Below are 22796 nucleotides of genomic sequence, written 5' to 3'. Positions count from 1 at the left end.
AAAAATATTTTGGATGAAAAAATCTCCGTTCGCAAGGATATGTAAATTTAAAAAAGGTTTCTGTAAATCACTTTGGCAGATCATCCTATTTGTCCGAAGTTCTAATTTTATAACGTGCAAGTTGGCGTCGGTAAACTCTGCATAATCGATTTTGTTCGTTCGGTATTACGTACAACTCTACACAATGGGCTATCTGATCGATAATTAAAGTTTCAAGTTTTAATAACCGTAAATAATTCTTAGAAGATGCTTTTTGTCCTAGCTATTTCTAAATCTATAGAATTCTAAGAAGAATATTTTTTGCCCTACGGATTACTAAATCCATATAACTTTATATTTAATTGTTTTTTACTAAATACGGAGACATAACCTTCTGTCTTCCTTTGCTTTTTAATATTTCCAATGTATGTAATATATTGTTTTAAACTTGAAAAACTTGTGGACAAGGTAATCCACGGTTCATAACTGTATTTCTAATACAAATCATACAGCCATGGTTTTAATTCCATCAGTACAGTTATGGTGGATAATTTGCTAGTGGAGAACATGATCACACGAAATGTCTTTATCTGTGAAAGAGTACTTACATACTGAAATTGGTTATTTCCTATATGACAGAATGGATCACACTGATAAAAGGAATAAAAAGTACTTGGTACGCACTTGGATCACAAACTGTAAACAATAAAAGAAATCCAAGGATGGTGTGTTTTTGTGACGACCGATCTCAAAGGAGATAGCTTTCTTATAAAAAGAACAAGGTTTACTTTATTGTAGATAGCGCCTTAATTTTGCTCATTAGTCCAACAGATATTGTTTATACATGAATATCTGAGAAGTCTAAACTCTGCCCTGAATTATTTTAATTAGAATATGACGTTTTTTCAGCAAGTAACACTAATATCCACAATTTGATATCCTGATCCTTTTATATCAATAACTTCATCTTATATCGACGGAAGAAAATAAGCAGAACTGAGAGATTCAGGCCTAACAAACTAATTAGGTATTTAAAATGTATATGCAAAAATTGTGCATTACGAAATGTTTTATAATATGTGTATCATAGGAACATAATTGTTATCTCAACATAAAATACGTGTTTAATAACACTGAACTGAGAGTTGGGTTTATTTATATAAAACCGTACGCAATATGCTTCATACTTGTACTTTGTTACTTTAAGATTAGCTGTGCTAATGTATCAATTTTATTATATCATGTTATTTATTGTACAGATTTAGAAATAACTTATTGTCTCAATAAATCAAGATTCGAAACAAAAGTGATGTACGAAATAATACTACATCTCCAAGAGGCTATGCGCAACTGCATCCTTGCCTTGTTTAGTTTAAAGCACGTGTGGTAGGAAATATAATGCAAGTTAATCTCGTAGATCTGATATACAAAAATAACAACTGTTATATTTTATAAAATAAATTGTTTTTTTCGATAATTAAATCACGTCGTTAGTTTCGATCACGTCGATTACATTATTTATTCATTTGTATTGTTTCTGACTTTTAACCAATGGTTTATTTTATAAACTTACTTATATGCAATTACTGATACAAAAAAGTAAACCTGAGCAACTTCACTGATTATTTAGTCAGAACAGAAACGCATTTTCCTACAAGAATTTTGTTTTCCCAGGAATAACAGCTGCGTTAAAGTAATAGGTTCGTAGTTGATTGCGAAGAAAGTTTGTTATTTATTTCACGGGGAATAACAGCTGAGTTAAAGTATTACCAAAACTAAATTTCTTCTTTGTATAATTAATAGAGACGTAAGAAATAGGCAATTTTTACCTCCATAAATTAAAACAGGCCATAGGCGCGGGTTCGAATCCCCGTCACACCAAACGTGCTTGCCCTTTCAGCTGTTGGGGCGTTAATGTGACGGTCACTCCCACTATTCATTGGTGAAAGAGTAGCCCAAGTATTGGTAATGAGTGGTGATGACTAGCTGCCTTCCCTCTAGCCTTACACTGCTAAATTAGGGACGGCTAGCACAGATAGTCCTCTGTAGCTTTGCGCGATATTAAAACACACCAAACCAAGTTCCACGCGCATCTATTCCTGCCGGAGTGAGGACCCTGCAAGCTCTTTAGTTTTGGATTAAATTTTATGCATTCTCATGTTTTTCCTGAGTGTAATTTTCCTCATTTTTAATGCATTTTTACTGGTAAAGATTGAAAGTGGGTGGCCCGAGTCCTCAGGATCCTTACCCCGCTTCCTACGTCACTGTGATTGTAACATGGTTCTTTACAGGGTCCAGGTTACAAACGAAGTAAACATAAAGTCTGTATGTGTAGATGAATAGTTCCAGTATTAATTGCAAGATTTTATTTCGTAATTTAAGATTGACGGCGAAACACCCAAAAGTACGTATAAAACTGATCATCCCGATTTATTGAATTTTTATTAAATCATTTGTAACTAATAATTAATTAGTAATTACAAACTTAATATTCTTCAAAATATTCAGGGACTTGGAATGCTATTACTTCTACATACCTGTTTTAACGTAAATGCGTGCAAATGTCATAGGTTCACAAGGTGCCTTAAAAGTTGATACGGATAATATCAACACGTTTATTGAAAAATGTGCCAACTGAAACCCCTGGTAACAAAATAAGCTAAGTGCTAAAAAACGAATGTGGATGGCTTGATAGTTAAGAATATTAGCGTGAGAGTCGCAATGTGGGATTGTGATTTCTCTAAGGTGTTAGTTGGTTTTTTTAAAGCCTTAAAAATAACGTATTTCACCGATATGATAATCACTCATCGAAGTACTGTGCAGAATAATAAAATAATTTATACCAGTAGTTCCCGGGGGCCGCCAAAACATAGTCTGAAACCTGAGTCGCTGAAGTAATTTTAATTCTAAATAATGTTAACTTAATTAAATGATACAGTATGTCGGAAAATATGTGTTGTTTTTTTTTTTCACTTTGGAAATATTTTACAGTCACAATGCTAAACTTATGCGGGGGCTCTCAAACGATTTTTCTTCACATCAAAGGAACCTTCGATTAAAAGAGCTTAGGAACCACGGATTTAGACCATACTTGAGATAAACCTGGTTAGCCTATGTTTCAATAATCACTAAATCGCATGCTACCTTCACAGTCTAATTACTACTGGATATTATTTGCTGGCTCTGAAACAAGAAAAAATACTCGCTTTCTTATGGTGTCAAATAATTGTGAGTATAATAATAATACAAGTAGTAAATATTCATTGCACTATTAGTTAACTAATGGTTGTTTCATTGTTCCATATTGTACTGGCATGTTACACTGTTGTGGAATACTTATTTTTCTGCTCCAGATATTTCAAGTTTTATATAGCAAAAAAAGAAAAAAATCATAATTATATTATTTTTACACATTGAATTTGTCAACGCCGTTGAATTACTTTTTCGCACCAAACCCACGAAATAGTTGAGCATGGGGTAACAGATTAAATTAATTAATTAAACTTGATACACGTTGGTGGGAACATAATAAAAAAAAATCATCTAATAGCAAGCACAAGCGAAGGGTTAGCAACTTTAGAATTTTCACTTTGTTTCTGTATGGCAAATTATAGGCGCATAATATGTTTCGCACAAAATTTACATAGATAAGAGAATAATTATTTCATAATAATAATTTATAGGTGGAGATTGTGCGTTAGCAGATATAGAAATTAATAGTGGCTTTTTTATTGACACCTATTTATACTTTGAATGCATGATTAACATTATTCCAATAATGCTGAATCATTACTAGTTTTAGGGGTGACTACACATTGTGAGTAAAAATGGGATTTGTCATGTTGTGTGTCCACAAGCATCCAAACCCTGGCTTTCATTTTATTTCATTTGCAAAGTGTTTTGTTTTTCATCTATTATTTGAATTATGTCTGATATGTCCAACACTATAAAGATCTTGTGGCAGGCATATTTCTTTGAAATTGGGCCCAGCATGGCTAGGTGGGTTAAGGCGTTCGACTTGTAATCTGAAGGTTGCGGGTTCGAATCCCTGTCACACCAAACATGCTCGCTCTTTCAGCCGTTGGGGCGTTATAAAGTTACGGTCAATCCTACTATTCGTTGGTAAAAGAGTAACCCAAGAGTTGGCGGTGAGTGGTGATGAATAACTGCCTTCCCTCTAGTCTTGCACTACAAAATTAGGGACGGCTAGCGCAGATAGCCCTTGAGTAACGTTGCGCGAAATTCAGAAAAACAAACAAACAAATCTTTCAAATTGTAGCTTTTGTATTTCCCCTTTGTTGTTGTCGTGATTATTTATGTATATAAATTTGGTATTAATTTTTATGTTAATCCTGTATTAATAGTAGAATATAATAATGAATGTTTGATTATATATTTTTGATGCAGATATGGTAAGTTTAATATTTTCATATAGCCATGTATATAGTTTATTTAAGTTGCTGATTTATCACCCTGTCCTCTTTTCTTCTGTGGCATTCATTTGTAAATTGGGTCGTAGTTTAGCAAACAACTTATATAGATCATAACTGAACATGTATACCTAGTAATGAGAATGTCATGTCATTATGTAAATTGAGCAATGTAATTTATTTGTTGACTTGCGATTGGTGTAGGAATAGCGTCGAACCTATTACAGTTAAGTAAGGATAAATTTACATACATGTAGAACAAACAAGTTTTGTCTATTCTATTTAAATAAGCCGATTTAGTTGTCTTAATTTTTTAAAGACAAAATTGATACCTTTGGAGAAGAAAACAACGACAACGACTATTAGTTGCAGGTTATAGTTGAACCCGTAAACCTCCAGTCCGAATCATTAATGTTCAGGTCCCAAATCCCTGACTTACATGATTTTCGGACGTTTGGGCATTAAAAAAAAATTCTTATTGCAGAAGGCTAAAATGTTTCAATAAACAGTACTCTATGTTACAACTAAACTTGGAGAATGAATAAATTAGAAAGTTCTGTTTAGGTAAAACTGGAGGTGGTTAGCAAACGAGCCTCCGACTGCACGTATTACTTGTAATAACAAATACGTTTGCCTTTTAACCATAGTTAAACCAAATAACGACAAAATCTTACTTTATGTAGATAGCCAAGTGAAAGATGACTGTTAAAGTTAGATATCGTTCTCAGTTTTTCTTCAATCTTTACGTCGCAGAATGTTCACACAACACACGATTTTAACAATGCTCTATTTCTCGAGTAATTTGTAAAGCGTTATTACATTTCTAGGCTTAGCAACAGTCATAATTTTAAGGGAAAGTAGATACGAGACGGTTGTTGTTATGCAGATACATTTATTTATTGTTTCCAAACACCAATCAGTTGATACTATAATGAAAGGAAAATTTTCGTTTTATTCCTGAATAGCCTCGAAAAACATAATTTATTGTGTAAAAGAAAATTACTCGCAATTACCTCTGATTCACAATGCTTACATGTCCATTTGCGAGTCCGACTTTAAGGCACACATGTTCGATTCTTCTGCTTTTGTTTGTTTGTTTTGATTTTCGCACAAAGCTACACAAGGATCATTTGTGCTAGTCATCCGTAATTTAGCTGTGTAAAACAAGAGAGAAGGCAGCTAGTCATTATCACTCACCGCCACCTCATGGGCTAATCTTTTATCAACAAATAGTGGGATTGACCGAACGTTATAACGCTCACATGGCTGAAAGAGCGAGTATGTTATGATGTGATGGAGATTTGAATCCGCGACTCTCAGACTGGGAATCGAGCGCCCTATCCACCTTACCATGCCTGACCGAGCCTTCTACTACAGTGACTAGAGTTCTAATCTGAGTCACGAAATATGTGACCCGAAACCATCTCTTCCGACTCAACTACGATATCCCTGTTAATAGGAATAAGCGCTTTAACAAACACTACTGCCCAACTTCAACATCTTCAAAATGGGAGACATAATCATCTCTCTCCTAATACAACCTTAAAGTCTACGGATTTACAAGCTAAAATCAGGGGTTCGATTCCCCTTGGTGGGCTCGGCAGAGAGCCCGGTGTAGCTTTGCTATAAGAAAAATACAAACACATATATACAACCTTAAATAATACCTAAACAAACAAGATCATTCTTAACTTCAGCGATAATAAATTAACTGATCATGCTAAAATTGCGAGGCTAGGTGGGTTAAGGCGTTCGATTCGTCATGTAAGGGTCGCGGGTTAGAATTCCCGTAGCATCAAACACGTTCGCCCTTTCATTCGTGAAGGCGTTATAAAGTTACGGTCAATCCCACTATTCGTTGGTAAAAGAGTTGGCGGTGGGTGGTGATGACCAGCTGCCTTCTCTCTAGTCTTGCACACTGCTAAATTAGGGACGGCTAGCGCAGATATCCCTCGTGTACCTTTGCGCGAGATTCCAAAAAAAAGAAACAAACTAAAATTGCGCTAACTAAAAGCTTGAACTGCTTTTTATATCCTTGTAAACTGAAGTTCGCCAACTAATAATTTTCGCTCGAATGAATTTACGATTCTCTGAAGGTCCTTTCCCAGAGTCCGGAGCGGCCCGGCATGGCCAGGTGGTTAAGGGTCATGGGTTTGATTTCCCGAACATGCTCGTCCTTTCAGCCGTGGGGGCATTATAATGTGACGGTCAATCCCACTATTCGTTGGTAAAAGAGTAGACCAAGAATTGTTGTTGGGTGTTGATGCCTAGCTGCCTTCCCTCTAGTCTGACACTGCTAAATGAAGGACGGCTAGCGCAGATAGTCCTCGTGTAGTTTTGCGCGAACTTTAAAACAAACTATACTCAAAATTTTGTAAACCTTATTGAAACAAAAATACAAAATACTGTCTATCTTGAATGTACAACTTCAACTCCCATAAATTATCCTCGTCTCCTACTCATGATAAACTTTCTATCTTAAAACAGCCCTCTTACAAGAATAACGTTATCTCCCTGCAGATGTACTAAATAAATGCGAGTATATTTAACTTTTTTATTGTTGTTATTGGCCAAATATAATTTACACCTTTATATTCAGGCTGCCAAAATCATATTTTAAAACACGATAAAGGTCTCTAACGTGCTCTAAATTATTTTAAACAACGAGGGAGAATCTGAAATTACACTTATGAATAACACACACTCCACCACACCCGGTAAAACAGAGGCAAGTCTAAGGAGTAATAACGCAAAAATATTTTGTTTCAGTACTCCTGGTTGTCACACTGTAGACAGTTCATTGTGTAACTCTATGTTTAACAACACCCCATCATAAAGAACATTCATCTCGTGACGTCATACTTTGCAATCTTGAAATTATAGATTAGAAAACTTTCTCTTCGCTGTAGTTTATTATTGTTCGAATGATCTGTCATTATTAACGCTTTGCCTCAGTATAAAATAATGACAAAATTCACGGTGTAAGGTAAAATATTGGGGTTTTATTCGACGAAAATGTTGACGTTATAAATAACAGTGACAGTAGCCAAGAAAGTGCTAAAGACACCAAGCACTGAAGAGAAGTATGCATATGGAAATGACGTTATATAATTCAGCATCTACACTATATTGCTATATAAATTTGTTTCTCTGCCAAACTCTGTTTCTTATTATAGAGATAAGTCACCAAAAGTAGTCTCGTAAAGGCTTCAGAGTTTATATATTTATTGCTCTGGATGAAATATAGTTTTAATTCTCGTCATTGTTATGCTTCTGAATTACAGTATACCACGTTTTATTGTTCATCAGTTAACAAACATTTGGTGAAAATAAAACTGGTGTGAAACAATATTTCTAGATGTGTTGATACAGGAAAACGTAAAGATTCAGAGAAGTTTTTATTAATACAAATAAGAACAGAACCTTTCACCAAGAAACTACTGGTATATAATTTTTCTCATAATTCTAAATACCTTACTTTATACAAATTAAAACTGAAATTTATGTAAATTTAAATAATAATTCATCTCACTTCTGCCTACAGCCCTAACAAACTGTTATGTTGTAAAGTTTATATCATAAAAATAACTATTAATTTTGTAAAATCAGTATAAATCAAATAAAACTTTAACGCATAATTTCTTGAAAATCTTTTTTTTTTGAACGAACGAATTGAAAAAAATAATCGAATGTAGTGTAGCTCAAAATTATTTTAATCAACCACTAGTAAAAGTAATTACTGTTGCATTAATAATAATTTTGAGCTACACTACATTCGATTATTTTTTCAATTTGTTCGTTCAAAAAAAAAAAGATTTTCAAGAAATTACGCGTTAAAGTTTAATTTGATTTATACTGATTTTACAAAATTAATAGTTATTTTTATGATATAAACTTTACAACATAACAGTTTGTTAGGGCTGTAGGCAGAAGTGAGATAAATTATTATTTAAATTTAAATAAATTTCAGTTTTAACTTGCATAAAGTAAGGTACTTAGAATTATGAGAAATCTGTTGTAAGAATAAGTTGTCTCAAGCATTCTGCGGAACACTGATGGACAATCCTGAGTCGCGTACATTAAACATTTACTCTCGTGCAAACTGCATATCATTCTCACACTTAATTTGAATAAAATGACGAGTGTCCATTAAAGCTTAAATGTAGACTGCATTTAAAAGGAACTAATGGTTCGAATTATTTTGCTTGGCCAATTTTCTAATTGTTAGTCATTTTGGATATCTTTTTTTCAGAGTTCACTTTTGTATCACAGGATTATTAAAAGATGTAAAGATCCAATAATAATTCTTAACGATAGTTGAGTTGAATGAGCGTTCATTGTGAATTCCGATTTTGCCCAAAACAGAATGTAAACAGCTTTTGACCAGGATCGATTGGTTTATTAAGGATTTCTAATGAAGCAAAGCAATTTGAAAAGATTAAGAAAGAGGCATGAATTGCGCGTCATCTATTAAATCTAACTAAAACTACATAAATATTAAACTTGCGTCTTCTAAATAAAATTCTATCATTCATTATAGATGGGCATTGTTAACTTAATACGAGAAACTGTACACCAGCCTCTTTTTAATAATTATAAAGTAAAACTTAAACGTTATAACACGTTATGAATTTGTCATGCATGAGAGAATTATTACCAAAACCAAATACTATACAACTGATTACTCTCTACAAATTTTAAGAGTTAGAGAAAATTGCATAATTACTTTATGCTCTATGAAGTAATTATTACAACGAGAACTTCTCTACTGTTTTAAAAATAATAATTAGCCACATACGAGATATTTTAAACTACCAATTAGAATTATCCGCAGTTTACATGACACTCGCTAGATGTCTATAAGGTTCTATCGAATTTGTCCACACACACAGACAGTATAACTCATGAGTTCAGTGCAGAAAGTAAGGTCAAGGAGCGAACTTATTGTTTAACGTACTATCAGGAAACGTATTGATTTATGTCGATATTTGTCATCTTTATATTTCTTCAGTGCTTTAGCATAAAGTAGTTTTCAACAGCAACAAACGATGCAATGTCTTGATTTCTTTGACAGTTTAAATTGTTTTCATCTTCCACATTTAACAATTCTGAAATCCCAGATCCTTCTACGCGCAGATACAAAATGTTTCTCGTGTTTATTTTATAACGTCACTTTACTGTAGTAGGTTTAATTACAGAAATATTCATCGCGCATGAAGAAACAGTTGTCACACACTACTTTACAACACCACTCAAACTTGCAGTTGCATTTTTCCTGAACCTCTCGAACAACAGTGTGGTAACCACGACCGCAGCAAAGCAGCCGACAACCGTCCATTCCATAACTGGTGTGATTGCAGCGCCGACCTTCGGTTCCCAGAACTTCTAATCTAAATACAAGAAGAAAAAAAAAAGTTAAATATAATGATGAATGTCATTTATATTGAATTTTGGAATTTTGTAAGAATGCTTTCATTCTAATATCTACAAATTGTTCGACTAAGTGGCATGTATTTTTTTAAAATTAAATATCAGATATTTTATAAAAACCACGAATGCTGCCTCTAGTAGCCTAGTTTAATAGTTGAAAGCAAGTACTCTGATAAATTGAACTAAAGCACCATACTATTGTAACAAACAATAAAGTATGTTGATCTACAAAGTGTAAGGGTTTATAAAATCAAAAGTTTCTCCATTGTTTTAATTTATTTATTTAAATTTATTGTGTTTATCTAGTTCAAGTAAGGTTGACAACAACAAAAAGACTTTGAAATCACTTTAAATATTGTTCAAAGCTCACCTACATATATCTCGAATTTAATCAATTCGCATACCACCTTCAGTCATTGTTCGATTCATTTGAAGTAAAATTTATAATCACGGTATCCTGAATGTGTATAAAAGCTGGTCATGTGTGTCCATTTTACTCGTTTCGTCCGAATCCCAGAATCCATATTATTGGCACCATGTTTTTTTTTGTATGTTTATTTTAAATTCGCACAAAACTACTCGAGGGCTATCTGTGCTAGACGTCCCTAATTTAGCAGTGTAAGACTAGAGGGAAAGCAGCTAGTCATCACCACCCACCGCCAGCTCTTGCGCTACTCTTTTACCAACGAATAGTAGGATTGACCGTCACATTATAACGCCCCCACGGCTGAAAGGGCGAGTATGTTTGGTGCGACCGAGATTCGAAACCCTGACCCTCACATTATGACTCGAATGCCTTAACCCATTTGGCCGTGCCGAGTCATTGGCATTATGAGTGCACAACATGTACAGACATTCTTCAGGCAAACTGTTAAAATTCCAAAGCCACATCACCTGTTTCAATACATTTCCACATCAACCATGATCTAGCTAAACCTTTGTGTTGAATTATTGTGCCAATTTGAAAGTACGCTGTTAAATAATTAGTTAGTTAGTTTTAGTTATCACCATTAGATTCCATCTAGGAACATAGGGCCGCAATCGCTTGCGGATTCGTCAACAAGTATTTAAGTGAGTAGGTTGTTAGCCCACTGCACCGAGCCGTCCCTAATTTAGCATTGTAAGACTAGAGGGAAGGCAGCTAGTCATCACCACCCACCGCCAACTCTTGGGCTACTCTTTTACCAACGAATAGTGGGATTGATCGTAACATTATAACGCCCCCACGGCTGGGAGGGCGAGCATGTTTGGCGCGACGCAGGCGCGAACCCGCGACCCTCGGATTACGAGTCGCACGCCTTACGCGCTAGCCATGCCAGGCCATACACTGTTAAATAGCAGAACCAATTTCTGCGATTTGTATTGGGGCGGACAATTGCAAAGAACCCCGACAATTCTCACATTACCATTTAAATAAGTAACCTAATACTGGTATTCACCATGTCCAGTAGCTTCCATTATTTGATGTGACTATTTATTGTTTTCTAACCTCATACGCATCAGTACCATAATTAAGACTGAATTCGTCTGTAAAATAGCGGTTATTCCTTTTTTCAAAGTAGTTTTCAAATGCAGTTTATAAAACATTTGTAGTGTATCCATAAATCCTCTAATCCTAAAAGGCAATTATGCGGTTGTATCCAACATAATTTCAGAATACACAATGAGTAATTGCTGCTGCGTCTTAATACAGCCCATCAGTGACATAAAAGTGAATAAAGTCAACGTTAGTCAGACAAATGGCCTCTTTTTGAATACTGTAGCTTTGCCTTTGACAGTTTCCTTTGCATACTGTCTAGAAGTCTCATGTCTTATCGATATTTCCTTCTGCTAAACGTCCTCGAGTGAAAGTTTTTTTTGTTTTCTAATTTCGCGTAAAGCTAAACGATAATGTTTGTTTGTTTTGAATTTCGCGCAAAGCTACTCAAGGGCTATCTGCGCTAGCTGTCTCTAACTTAGCAGTGTAAGACCACAGGAAAGGCAACTAGTCGTCACCACCCACCTCCAGTTCTTGGGCTGCTCTTTTACCAACGAATAGTGGGATTGACCGTCGTATTATAACGCCCCCACGGTTGAAAGAGCGAGCATGTTTGATGTGACGTGGATTCGAAACCACGACCCACAGATGAGGAGCCGAGCGCCCTAACCATCTGGCCATGTTGGGCCTCGTGCCAAAGGATTTGTATGTTTATATATCAGTTTTTGGTGACACCCCCCAATGTAAAGTGGAATAAAATTACTCATCAAAATGGGACGAAGAGTACATTTCTACGCCTCATCGCTATATTCCACTATACTCTAGGTGACTAAAGCATAGAGAACATAGGCGTTTGAGCTTTATCCTCAGGCCAACGAGTAAAGTTATGCAAAATACATTATATGCTAATAACCACACAAAGCTGAATATTATATCGGTCTCTACCCAATGGCTCAGTAGTAAGTTTGAAGGCTTATAACGCTAAAAATCGGGTTTCGATACTTGCTGTGGGCGCAACACGAATTTTGTAGTATTGTGATAAAGAACGAGCACACAGTCTTTAGAGCAAAAGTGGTAAAACTATACAAAGAATTTGTTGGATAACAAAGTACCAAATGTAATGAGGCTACCCTAAAACATGTTTGCACAAATGATGCATTGAACAAAGAAGCAATTCTTGAAGATAGATTCATCAAACTAGGACTTGGACAGGCTAGTTACATAAACGTACTTAGCAGCAAATAATACGTATTTAACCTGATATATTTGTTACGTTCAATAAAAAATTAGTCATAGCCGGTCTATAACAGTTTGTATGATTTTTCATATTTCCATTTATCACCTGGCAAAAGTCAGGTAGAAATTTCTTTCTGTTTAATTTGGTCGTTAGCACTGATCTCCAGTAACAAACAATGACATGGATATGAAATACTTTGATTGGTGATCGAAGTAGTACAACAGTTCGCTGAGTTATGTTGAAAAGCTTAAAAAACATTTGACATGACCGTTACAAGTTGACCTGATACTCAGACTTAAATGTTTACGACTTCTGCGATCATGTACCAGCAGTGGTTTCTTTTTTAGTGTCGCGCAAAGCTACAGAGGGCTATCTGCGCTAGCCGTCCCTAATTTAGCAGTCTAAGACTAGAGGAAAGGCAGTTAGATATCACCATCCATCATCAACTCTTGGGTTACTCTTTTACCAACGAATAGTAGGATTGACCGTCACATTATAATGCCTCCACGGCTGAAAGATCTAGCATGTTTGGTATGAAATGGATTCGAACCCGCAGTGGAATGTCGAGGAAGAGTGTAGCTTCGATCATTGAGTTTCATTGTCGTCGAGAAGGGATCGCAACTTGCGGTGTTTGGAATAAACGTATTTAGCATAAATGACATACTGTTCTGTAGAAGTTTTTCTTTACTTGTAAATACTCGTCTTTTCTCTTTAGGTCTACTCTTCACGTCGCATATGACATATCAGTATTTCTTCTGTACGACTGAATCATATCTCACTAACACAACTTCAAAGTGAGATTTACATATCATTGAGTAAGAAATATTTCAAAGCACACATTGGTTTCAGGTCTATAAAAATGTCTCAGTCTAATTGGATAATATAATTTCTACTGGATGACAATGCGAGTAGTTCTATTGACCAAGTCGCGATTTCACTAGTTGATACGTGAAATATGCTATAAATATTTAAATTGTTTGTAAAAGCTATAAAAAATTGGCGTTTTGTCATATTTCAAAATATTAAAACTTTTAATAATTAGTGGAAATGTACAACCAATTATTTTGGAACGCAAATAACCAATATAAAATTTTAAAACAGTTTGATCTTATAATACTTATAAATTCTTATAACAATCAAAAATTGTCCTGAAGACGAGCTATTTAAGGATGGCGTTCCTTTTCAGAAAAATATATAGCATAAGAAAAATTACATATTTCTCAGTAAAACTATAAAATTTACATAGGATTCGTTACATATGGACAAAATAAAAGTATTTCGACACACCAAATATTTCAGTATTTCCATATATACTGTAAAGTAGTTTCGTTGCTGGTGAAATAATTCCCGTAGTAAATATTTTTATATTATAATTTCTGGGCAGAATACAAGTATTACATCCTTTATTAATCCATTTATATTGATAAAAAATGCATATTATTTTACAACAGGATCATATCTTTTGTCGTTTACAACTGTATAAATTAGAATTCTTTAAAGCGTTGTATATTTAATTGTAACATACGTGCAATAATATAGTTGAAAATTTAACCCTAAAAGCGTAATAGAACTGACATGTTTTGGTTGCAATTTTGAATAATAGAAAATTAATTTTACCATTTTCGTATATAAAACTTCCTATAAAGTTCAGAGTTCAATCAATTGTTTTAAAAACTGCAATAAAACTCTCACGATGTAGTTTTGATATTGATGAAACGTTTTACCAAGGTAGAACTGTTGTTGCTCATTTGATTTTGATCTACATTTACATTTAAGAGTGTTTTTCATCATGTTCATTATGCCTAGGATATTCTTAGCTCTTAGTAGGTACAACATCATATATTCTTCAGCTGTATCTCATGATTTCGTCGGTTGAGGTCTAATTAATCACATCTAAGTCTTTAAATCATTGAACGAATTAAAATAATAAAAATAGTTACAATGATTAAAACGATGTATTTCTGTTATTCTTCCTTCTACTCCCTTGTTTGCCTTCTTCTGAATGGATTCTGATATATCTTCCTGATCGGTTAAACTTGGACAGAAATACTATTGTCACTGTATCCAGAAATGAGAACATATCACATCTTTTCAACTTTGCACTTGCAACTGAGACTAGGATAAACATGACTTTCTGGCACTCTCCCAGTATATATAAAGTGTAGCACTGAAAACAGGACTTCACTTGGTAAATTATTTTGTAAAATCTTGACACAAATGATGGAAGGAGTAATTTTCAAATGAAGGTTTATATACAAGAGGTGAACCGACGCACATTGAGTTGTATTAATAGAAAGTTCAAATGCATAAAAAGCAGTTTTAGAGCTTTTTATAGTTTTATACGTATTTTTATAACCACAAGACTCATTTCCGTACGATCGACTCTCGATATTACGATTAAAATTGTATTTATTGTAGGAAAGAACTACCAATAAAAAAAAAATCAGATATAGGTGTGTCATTCGAAGTTAAAACTTATCATGTGAACTTACGAACTCACAAAGAATTCAATAATTGTTTCTCAAATACAATCAGTTAGCGAAAACTTCGGTTAATTTGCCACATCTTTCATTATGTTCACATCGTGATTGTTTTTATACTAGCCCAGCAAATCAGAAAAAAAAAAATTCAATTATTTGACCTGCATAAAGAGAAGGGGAGAGAAAACATTGAAAAATAAATTATAAATTAGATTCTTTTTGCGCATACCTCCGAACTTCTACTTCTTAGAATTTGAATGTTCTTTCTTGTGCTATTTAAAAGCATTAAAAACAATTATTCGCTTTAAAAACAGATAAAAGCACGCCTATAGTAAAGAATATATGTAAATAAAACTATAAACCGTAGTTCATAATTTTGTCGGTAGATAGCAATACCTGTTCCCTAAATCTTCTTTTCTGTAACAATTCCTTCTGAGGTAAAACCAGTGTTAGAATTATTTAAAAATGAAACTCACGTTTCATTCCTGTAACAGAAGTCCGGAGACTCTTCGAGATAAACTAGGTCTTTTTTGCTTGGCCTTTTGATGTTGTCCTTCCATGGAATCAACACCAAACTGCCCTGTTTCTTGACAGCGCGCACGTGTGTCGCTCCATCAAACTTACGGGACAGCCACTCGCCAACCTGGCGGAAAGGTTTAAGCTGTCTCCAGCAAACTCTCATGGAACAGGATCCTGACACCCCGTGACACTTGCACAGCATCTCCATGTTTCTCTTTAAAGCCTGTTAACAGGAAAATCACTAGCATCAAAATAACCAAGTTAGAAATGTAATATGAAAATATGACTCAAAAAGAGTCAACTTATACGAAAAGAAAAAAGCTTGTTAAAATTTAATAACAAAGTAGATAAGATAAACAAGGAATAAAAATACAGAAACCTTCTCCACTTTTCTATAAATGTATTGTGATATTTTATCTGTTGCTTGGTCAGATGTTTTGTGATATAATGTTAAATGTACAATCTGATATTCTGTGATACTTCATCAGCTGGATGTATCGTGAGCCAAAGTTAATGTACAATTGAATATAATATGTATCAATAACAACTCTATATTATATGATGATATATCAACAGCTGCATAGTCCGACATATTAAACAAATATTTACGACGTTACGCGAAACGTAAAATATTCATTCTCACAAAATTCTCAAGAGTTTCATAAGGTAGGGCTGATTAACAACGATGTGAGGAAATACCTATAGTATATACATAAAAGTTATTGTTTAGGTAATACAGTAAAATATTATTTCAAAAGTAAAATGTATATTTGGATGTGAGGGGAATCCGTTGGACCTATGTAAACTCACAATCACTACAGTTGTTTGTCAAAAGTGAAATATATATATCTGGATGTAAGGGGAATCAATTGGACGTGTGTAAACCCAGAGTCATTACCGTTGTTTGTCAAAAGTAAAAATGTATATTTGGATGTGTGTGAAGTCAGAGTCATTACCATTGTTTACACGTGTAATGTAAGAATCTTGATGTCGTTCTTTGAATGTCTTTTTTTAGGAATTGACATTCTAGGTTACTGTGATTGAGCGTAAGTAAATACTTCATTCCTTCAAGAATACTTGCGAGTAGTGGTTTGGACATTTGTTAAAATATTATCATTACCCAAAGTAAATGATCATATCAAATTCTTTTTCTTTTCTTATTTAATGCACAGCTTAAGAAAACTAATATATACTATTTTTAAAATTTACTATAATTTTGTATTACATGAGTAGTTCTTACGAGAAGACATTGAGCAAACTAAGTAAATAAAGATGTGAAAAATAACAGTACCAAAACAACGTCACTCACTACTCTAAGAAGTATCTATTGATCATTGTTAAATGAACGTTTTCTTTACAGAAAAGACGGAGTAGATTTACTGTTAAGAAGGCATATGGATGTCTGGCATGTTCTCACAAACGCTACAGGAATTAGGAAAGAAGAATTCTTTGACCTGTGTAAGTGGCTCTCACTTTTACACATATTTACTGTCGAATGATGGATGAGCTGCAAAGTTCTAAAAACTTTCTGGGTGCGAGAGTGTAAGTGGTAAGAGGGTTTAACTATGACGCTCTTGTTTGTGTTCACAAAGAAAAGTCTCCAACGATCTCCACCCTGGGAAAATGTCACAGAGTTATTAATAAATTACAATAATAGCTTATTTCATTTGATAGATTCGCAAGTAAAACTTGAAGATTACATTGGAGAGTAATGGCAGAAACTTTGGGAGTTTTAGTGAATTCAGCCTCGCCGAGATTTCCAACATTTTGAAATAGTAGCTAAATTCGGAACATAGATGACTAAGAGAAGTAAAACATACTGAAGTTTACTCAGTAGGTAATATTTTACGCTTATTTGTCTGAACGTTAAAACTGTCCTTTTGAAGTCTGATATTTTCGTCGTGATTGTTTCACACTAGTGAAGATTCATAATTTCTTCGCTAGTCAGCTTGATCTGAGCTCGGTATGGCCAGGTGAATAAGGCGCTTAACTCCTAATCTGAGGGTAGCGGGTTCGAATCCCAGTCACACCAAAGATGCTCGCCCTTTGAACTGTGGGGGTGTTATAATATGACGGTCAATCATACTGTTCGTTGGTAAAAGAGTAGTCCAAGAGTCTCACACTCCAAAATTAGGGACGGCTAGTGCAGATAGCCTCCGTGTAGCTTTGTGTAAAAAACAAACAAACAATTAATATAAAATTATTCATTGCAGATTTAACAATAATGAAACTTTTTGATTTTTTTCTGAGTTGAATGGTGGCAGCTTGTAGAAGTAGTAATTATTATTTAGCGCAAATGTGGCATTATGTCTCTTTGTTTTGTTTGTTTTACATTTTGTGTACAGCTATTCGAAGGCTATCTCCACAGTCCGTCCCTAATTTTAAAGTAATAACAGAATGGAAGCTAGTCAGCAACACCCACTACACTTATCCTGCTCTTTACCAACGAATAATGAAATTGATTGTCCATTTATAAAGTCCTACGTAACCCACAGATTGTGAGTCGAGCACCTTTTGCACTGGGTCATGATAGGCTTTCTGTGTTTTTTGTGTTTTTCTTATAGCAAAGCCACAAAGGGCTATCTGCTCAGCCCACCGAGGGGAATCGAACCCCTGATTTTAGCGTTGTAAATCCGAAAACATACTGTTAATCAATCGGGGGACTTATAAAAAAACAACAACAAACAAACCAATCTGCCCCGTTTACATTAGTAAGATACTAAACTGAATATAATATTAATTGAGTTGTATTTTACAAAACAGCACATTATGGCTTTTTATAGTATATAATGCTAATCGCTCTTTATGTGAAAGATTGTGCAACCTTAGCACCATGGACGACACACTTTACTGCTTTGTATATTTGTTTCACCGTTGACTCTCGTTCATAAAGCAATATAAAGCTGTCCTTGACGACTTAAGGAGAACAAGGATCTTATGATGAAGGATGATATTCATTAACTAGAGTGTTAAACAACATAAACACAAAACGTTTTAAAGGCAACTTTGATGCTTTCGCAGAAAGTGAAAACTTCATACATTATGATGAGTACTTTATGAAACAACAGACTATTAAATGATGTCCTAATCCAACTTGAAACAACATCCTCGTTAATAAAGACAAAATATGGACAGAACAGAACCATCTTACCAAAAACAGACATTGTAATGAAGCTGAATATATCTGCATTAATTCAATAATAAAGGGTTATTTGAAAATTGTGAAGGTCACATGAATAAGGTGGTAAAAAAATACTAGAAACATAATATTTTTACTGTACTGCATACTTTACAAGTTTTACAATAAGTACCAGATGAGCTTTTTATGTGCTAAAAGACGTTCTTGGAAGAGAACGTTCACTCACATTGGAAAGTCTGTGGAAGTTTTTCACGACGTACATCACGAATAATCTCGTATAAGCCTTTTATAAAGGAAATTGGAGCATTGGAAACAGTGCGTGATTTCGAATGTGTACGATAGCTGATGAAGGAAGTAGTTACTAGGATAGCATGGGACCTGGAACACTAATGCAGCTAATTCTTAGTTTTAATACTTTAATTCAAAGCAATAATTTGATATTTTCTATTTATTCTATACGCGCACCTGCTAAATGACTGGTGAACGATCTCCTACAACATTGTAAATAAACAGAGTAATAACTTTCATTCACTTTCCTTTCAAATTGCGATAACTATCTTCTGATAAGACTTAAAGCCTTGTCTTTGAGAACACAAAGTTAATTTTAACTGTTTGTGGTTCACGGCATGGTTCTTCTTAACAACATTTTTCACATTCTCAATCATTCCCTCAGTCTTATCCTCAATATTGTCAGAATTGTATTTATCTTTATCTTCCGTGAATGTGGAATTTATTAAGAAACTCTAACTCTTTCAGAAGGTTCCCACACAGTTAGAAGGCAACTGCAATCTTAATGGAAAATGTCAGTTTATACAAGTTTTCTCTTCGGATTCTTCTAGACAACAACATTAAATTGTGTGTGCATGTAATATATCATCAAATCAACTTGCTTTGAAGCAAGTAAGTCTGCACTTTCTAATATAAACTAGCACATTCTGATGGATATTTTTTTATCAAAGTAACAAATGCTGCGGAGCTGATCATTTATTTATTGAAACTTATCTTAATCTGTGGAAAACACCACACATTTTTCAACCAGGTTAAAGCTCATAGTCTTTATAACTAAGTCATTTCTCCCACATCTCTCTCATTTAGAAAAAAAAAATGTATAGAGGTTCCAAAAGCTACATTTGTTACAACTGTTCTCACCAAGAAGATGCACCGTTCAGGGTTTGAACTTTGGCCATTTTGTCATCATATATCAGCCTTGTAAAACAAGAAGTCGACCCTACGTTTTCACTGATATCAGTTAATAGCATGTTTAGACGATAAACACTTCAAGCACCCCTTTACCATATTTTTCAATGAATCTCTATTATGGAGCATGCCTTAAACTTCATGATATATTCTACAAAAACAGGTTCACGATTTACAAGTTATTCAATCATAGAATTCTGTCCAATTATAAGATATTTCTCTTGGAGTAATTGCTAGGCTTTTTTACATGTTGATGGTGTTACGTTGTACATTTTGTCAACCATGTGTATTGTATGTCTGTCTGTGTTTCTACTGATGTTCTGTAGATACCTGGTGCTTATATAATAATTACGAACTTCTCAACCAATGTGGTGGGTATAATCATCACACTAAAGGCCCAGTGTGTACCTTCCAGTAATACAGCGGTTTGTCTGTGGACTCCCACTACTATAAATCTGGTTTCGATACTCGTGGTGGGCAGAGCACAGATAGCACATTACATAGCTTTGTGCTTAACTACATATAACCAGCCAGCCACAACTCCCTTTACATCACTGTCAGCTCTTTAAGATTATCGATTCATTGGAGGGATTCTGGGACAATTGATACTGGGTCATTAGTTGTAGAAGCGGACATGGGAAGCCAAGTTCAGCTTAATAGTGTAGTTATTAGTATACCCGTGGCACATACTTTTATTCCATGGCATTAACGTAGTCACAGAGTCAACAAACCCTCACATGTTGGAAACTAAATGATAAAAACTCGACATCGCAGGGTCATCTAGCGATGACAAAGCAATGAGAAATCTCGGCATTTTAATATAAAATATTAAAAGTATTTTTCATAAAGCACATAGGGCAACTATGGCTGTAGCACATAATTAGGCTTATTGTTTGTTTTGGTACTATAAACACTTAAGTTTGTCTTCGGATTTACAACACTAATATCAGGAGTTTGATTCCCTTCGGTGTGTACAACAGATAACCCGATGTGACTTTGCTATAAGAAAATGCGAACACTTAAGCCTTTAAAAAAACATAATTACTAAAGTCAGAGGACATGAGATAACTTGATAAGTTATATTTGAACCTAGTTGAGTTGTATGAGGATCCTGTGAATGAATATCAACATTCATTTGAAACATAGAAGTATCATATTCATCTCCAAGTACATACAAGTTAATGGGTGCTTTCATATTTCCATAATCGCTTGCGTAAGTGAGTAACCATTTCCTATGCGATTGATGTAGTCTCGTTTGCAACAAAGACAAACTTATTAGTCAAAAGAATCAGTTGTCTTCGAAAGATATATCCAGTTCTGTGTTCTAAAATAGAATGATGTAAGCGACATCGTGGCTAAAAAATGTATCGCAACTGTATGTGGTTGTAACTTCCAAGAGCAAAATTAAATACCTGTTTTAGCATACTAAGTTTACCTATGTACTACGTAGTTGATACTGAAGATTTTGAAACGCAGATGATTCTGTAAAGTTCTACTTGTTTAAGGTATCGTGGGCCTGGTTGTTAGAATGTTCAACTAGCAATTTGCGGTTCGAGGGTTAAATCCCCTTTACCAATCATACTCGCCCTTTCAGCCGTGGATGCATTACAATGTGATGATCAACCCCACTGTCAGTTGGTAAAAGAGTAGTCCATCCAAGAGTTGGCGGTGGATGACGTTGACTATCTGACTTTCATTTAGTATATCACTACTAAACTAGGATAGCTAGGATTACTAAACTAGGATAGCCAGGATTACTAAACTAGGATAGCTAGGATTACTAAACTAGGATAGCTAGGATTACTAACTAGGATAGGTAGGATTACTAAATTAGGATAGCTAGGATTACTAACTAGGATAGCTAGGATTGCTAAACTAGGATAGCTAGGATTACTAAACTAGGATAGCTAGGATTACTAACTAGGATAGCTAGGATTACTAAACTAGGATAGCTAGGATTACTAACTAGGATAGCTAGGATTACTAATTAGAATAGCTAGGATTACTAAACTAGGATAGCCAGGATTACTAAACTAGGATAGCTAGGATTACTAAACTAGGATAGCTAGGATTACTAAACTAGGATAGCTAGGATTACTAACTAGGATAGCTAGGATTACTAATTAGGATAGCTAGGATTACTAATTAGGATAGCTAGGATTAGTAAACTAGGATAGCTAGGATTACTAATTAGGATAGCTAGGATTAGTAAACTAGGATAGCTAGGATTGCTAAACTAGGATAGCTAGGATTACTAAACTAGGATAGCCAGGGTTACTAAACTAGGATAGCTAGGATTACTAAACTAGGATAGCTAGGATTACTAAACTAGGATAGCTCACTACTAAACTAGGATAGCTAGGATTACTAAACTAGGATAGCTAGGATTACTAAACTAGGATTACTAAACTAGGATAGCTCACTACTAAACTAGGATAGCTAGGATTACTAAACTAGGATAGCTAGGATTACTAAACTAGATAGCTAGGATTACTAAACTAGGGTAGCTAGGATTACTAAACTAGGATAGCTAGGATTACTAAACTAGGATTACTAAACTAGGATAACCAGGATTACTAAACTAGGATAGCTAGGATTACTAAACTAGGATACCTAGGATTACTAAACTAGGATAGCCAGGATTACTAAACTAGGATTACTAAACTAGGGTAGCTAGGATTACTAATTAGGATAGCTAGGATTACTAATTAGGATAGCTAGGATTACTAAACTAGGATACCTAGGATTACTAAACTAGGATAGCCAGGATTACTAAACTAGGATTACTAAACTAGGATAGCTAGGATTACTAAACTAGGATAGCTAGGATTACTAAACTAGGATAGCTAGGATTACTAAACTAGGATAGCTAGGATTACTAATTAGGATAGCTAGGATTACTAAACTA

The 22796-nt window shown here is 34.5% G+C and overlaps 1 protein-coding gene across 1 annotated transcript in view; it reads right to left on the bottom strand.

Annotated features, from left to right (window-relative positions):
• Positions 1-8331: 8331 nt before the first annotated feature.
• Positions 8332-22796, bottom strand: part of LOC143249506 (protein Wnt-4-like) — a 58365-nt gene continuing 43900 nt past the window's right edge. Inside the window, exons 4-5 of the mRNA XM_076499470.1 lie at positions 15510-15775; positions 8332-9799 (exon numbers count right to left, since the gene is read on the bottom strand). Of these exons, the coding sequence (XP_076355585.1) occupies positions 9598-9799; positions 15510-15775 (468 nt within the window). The 3' untranslated portion in view covers positions 8332-9597. The remainder of the gene's footprint in view (positions 9800-15509; positions 15776-22796) is intronic.

This window comes from Tachypleus tridentatus, chromosome 4 (genome assembly GCF_004210375.1).
Source record: "Tachypleus tridentatus isolate NWPU-2018 chromosome 4, ASM421037v1, whole genome shotgun sequence".
Lineage (NCBI taxonomy): Eukaryota > Metazoa > Arthropoda > Merostomata > Xiphosura > Limulidae > Tachypleus > Tachypleus tridentatus.
The sequence above is the reverse complement of the archived record's forward strand: the minus strand, read 5'-3'. Positions and strand labels throughout refer to the sequence as shown.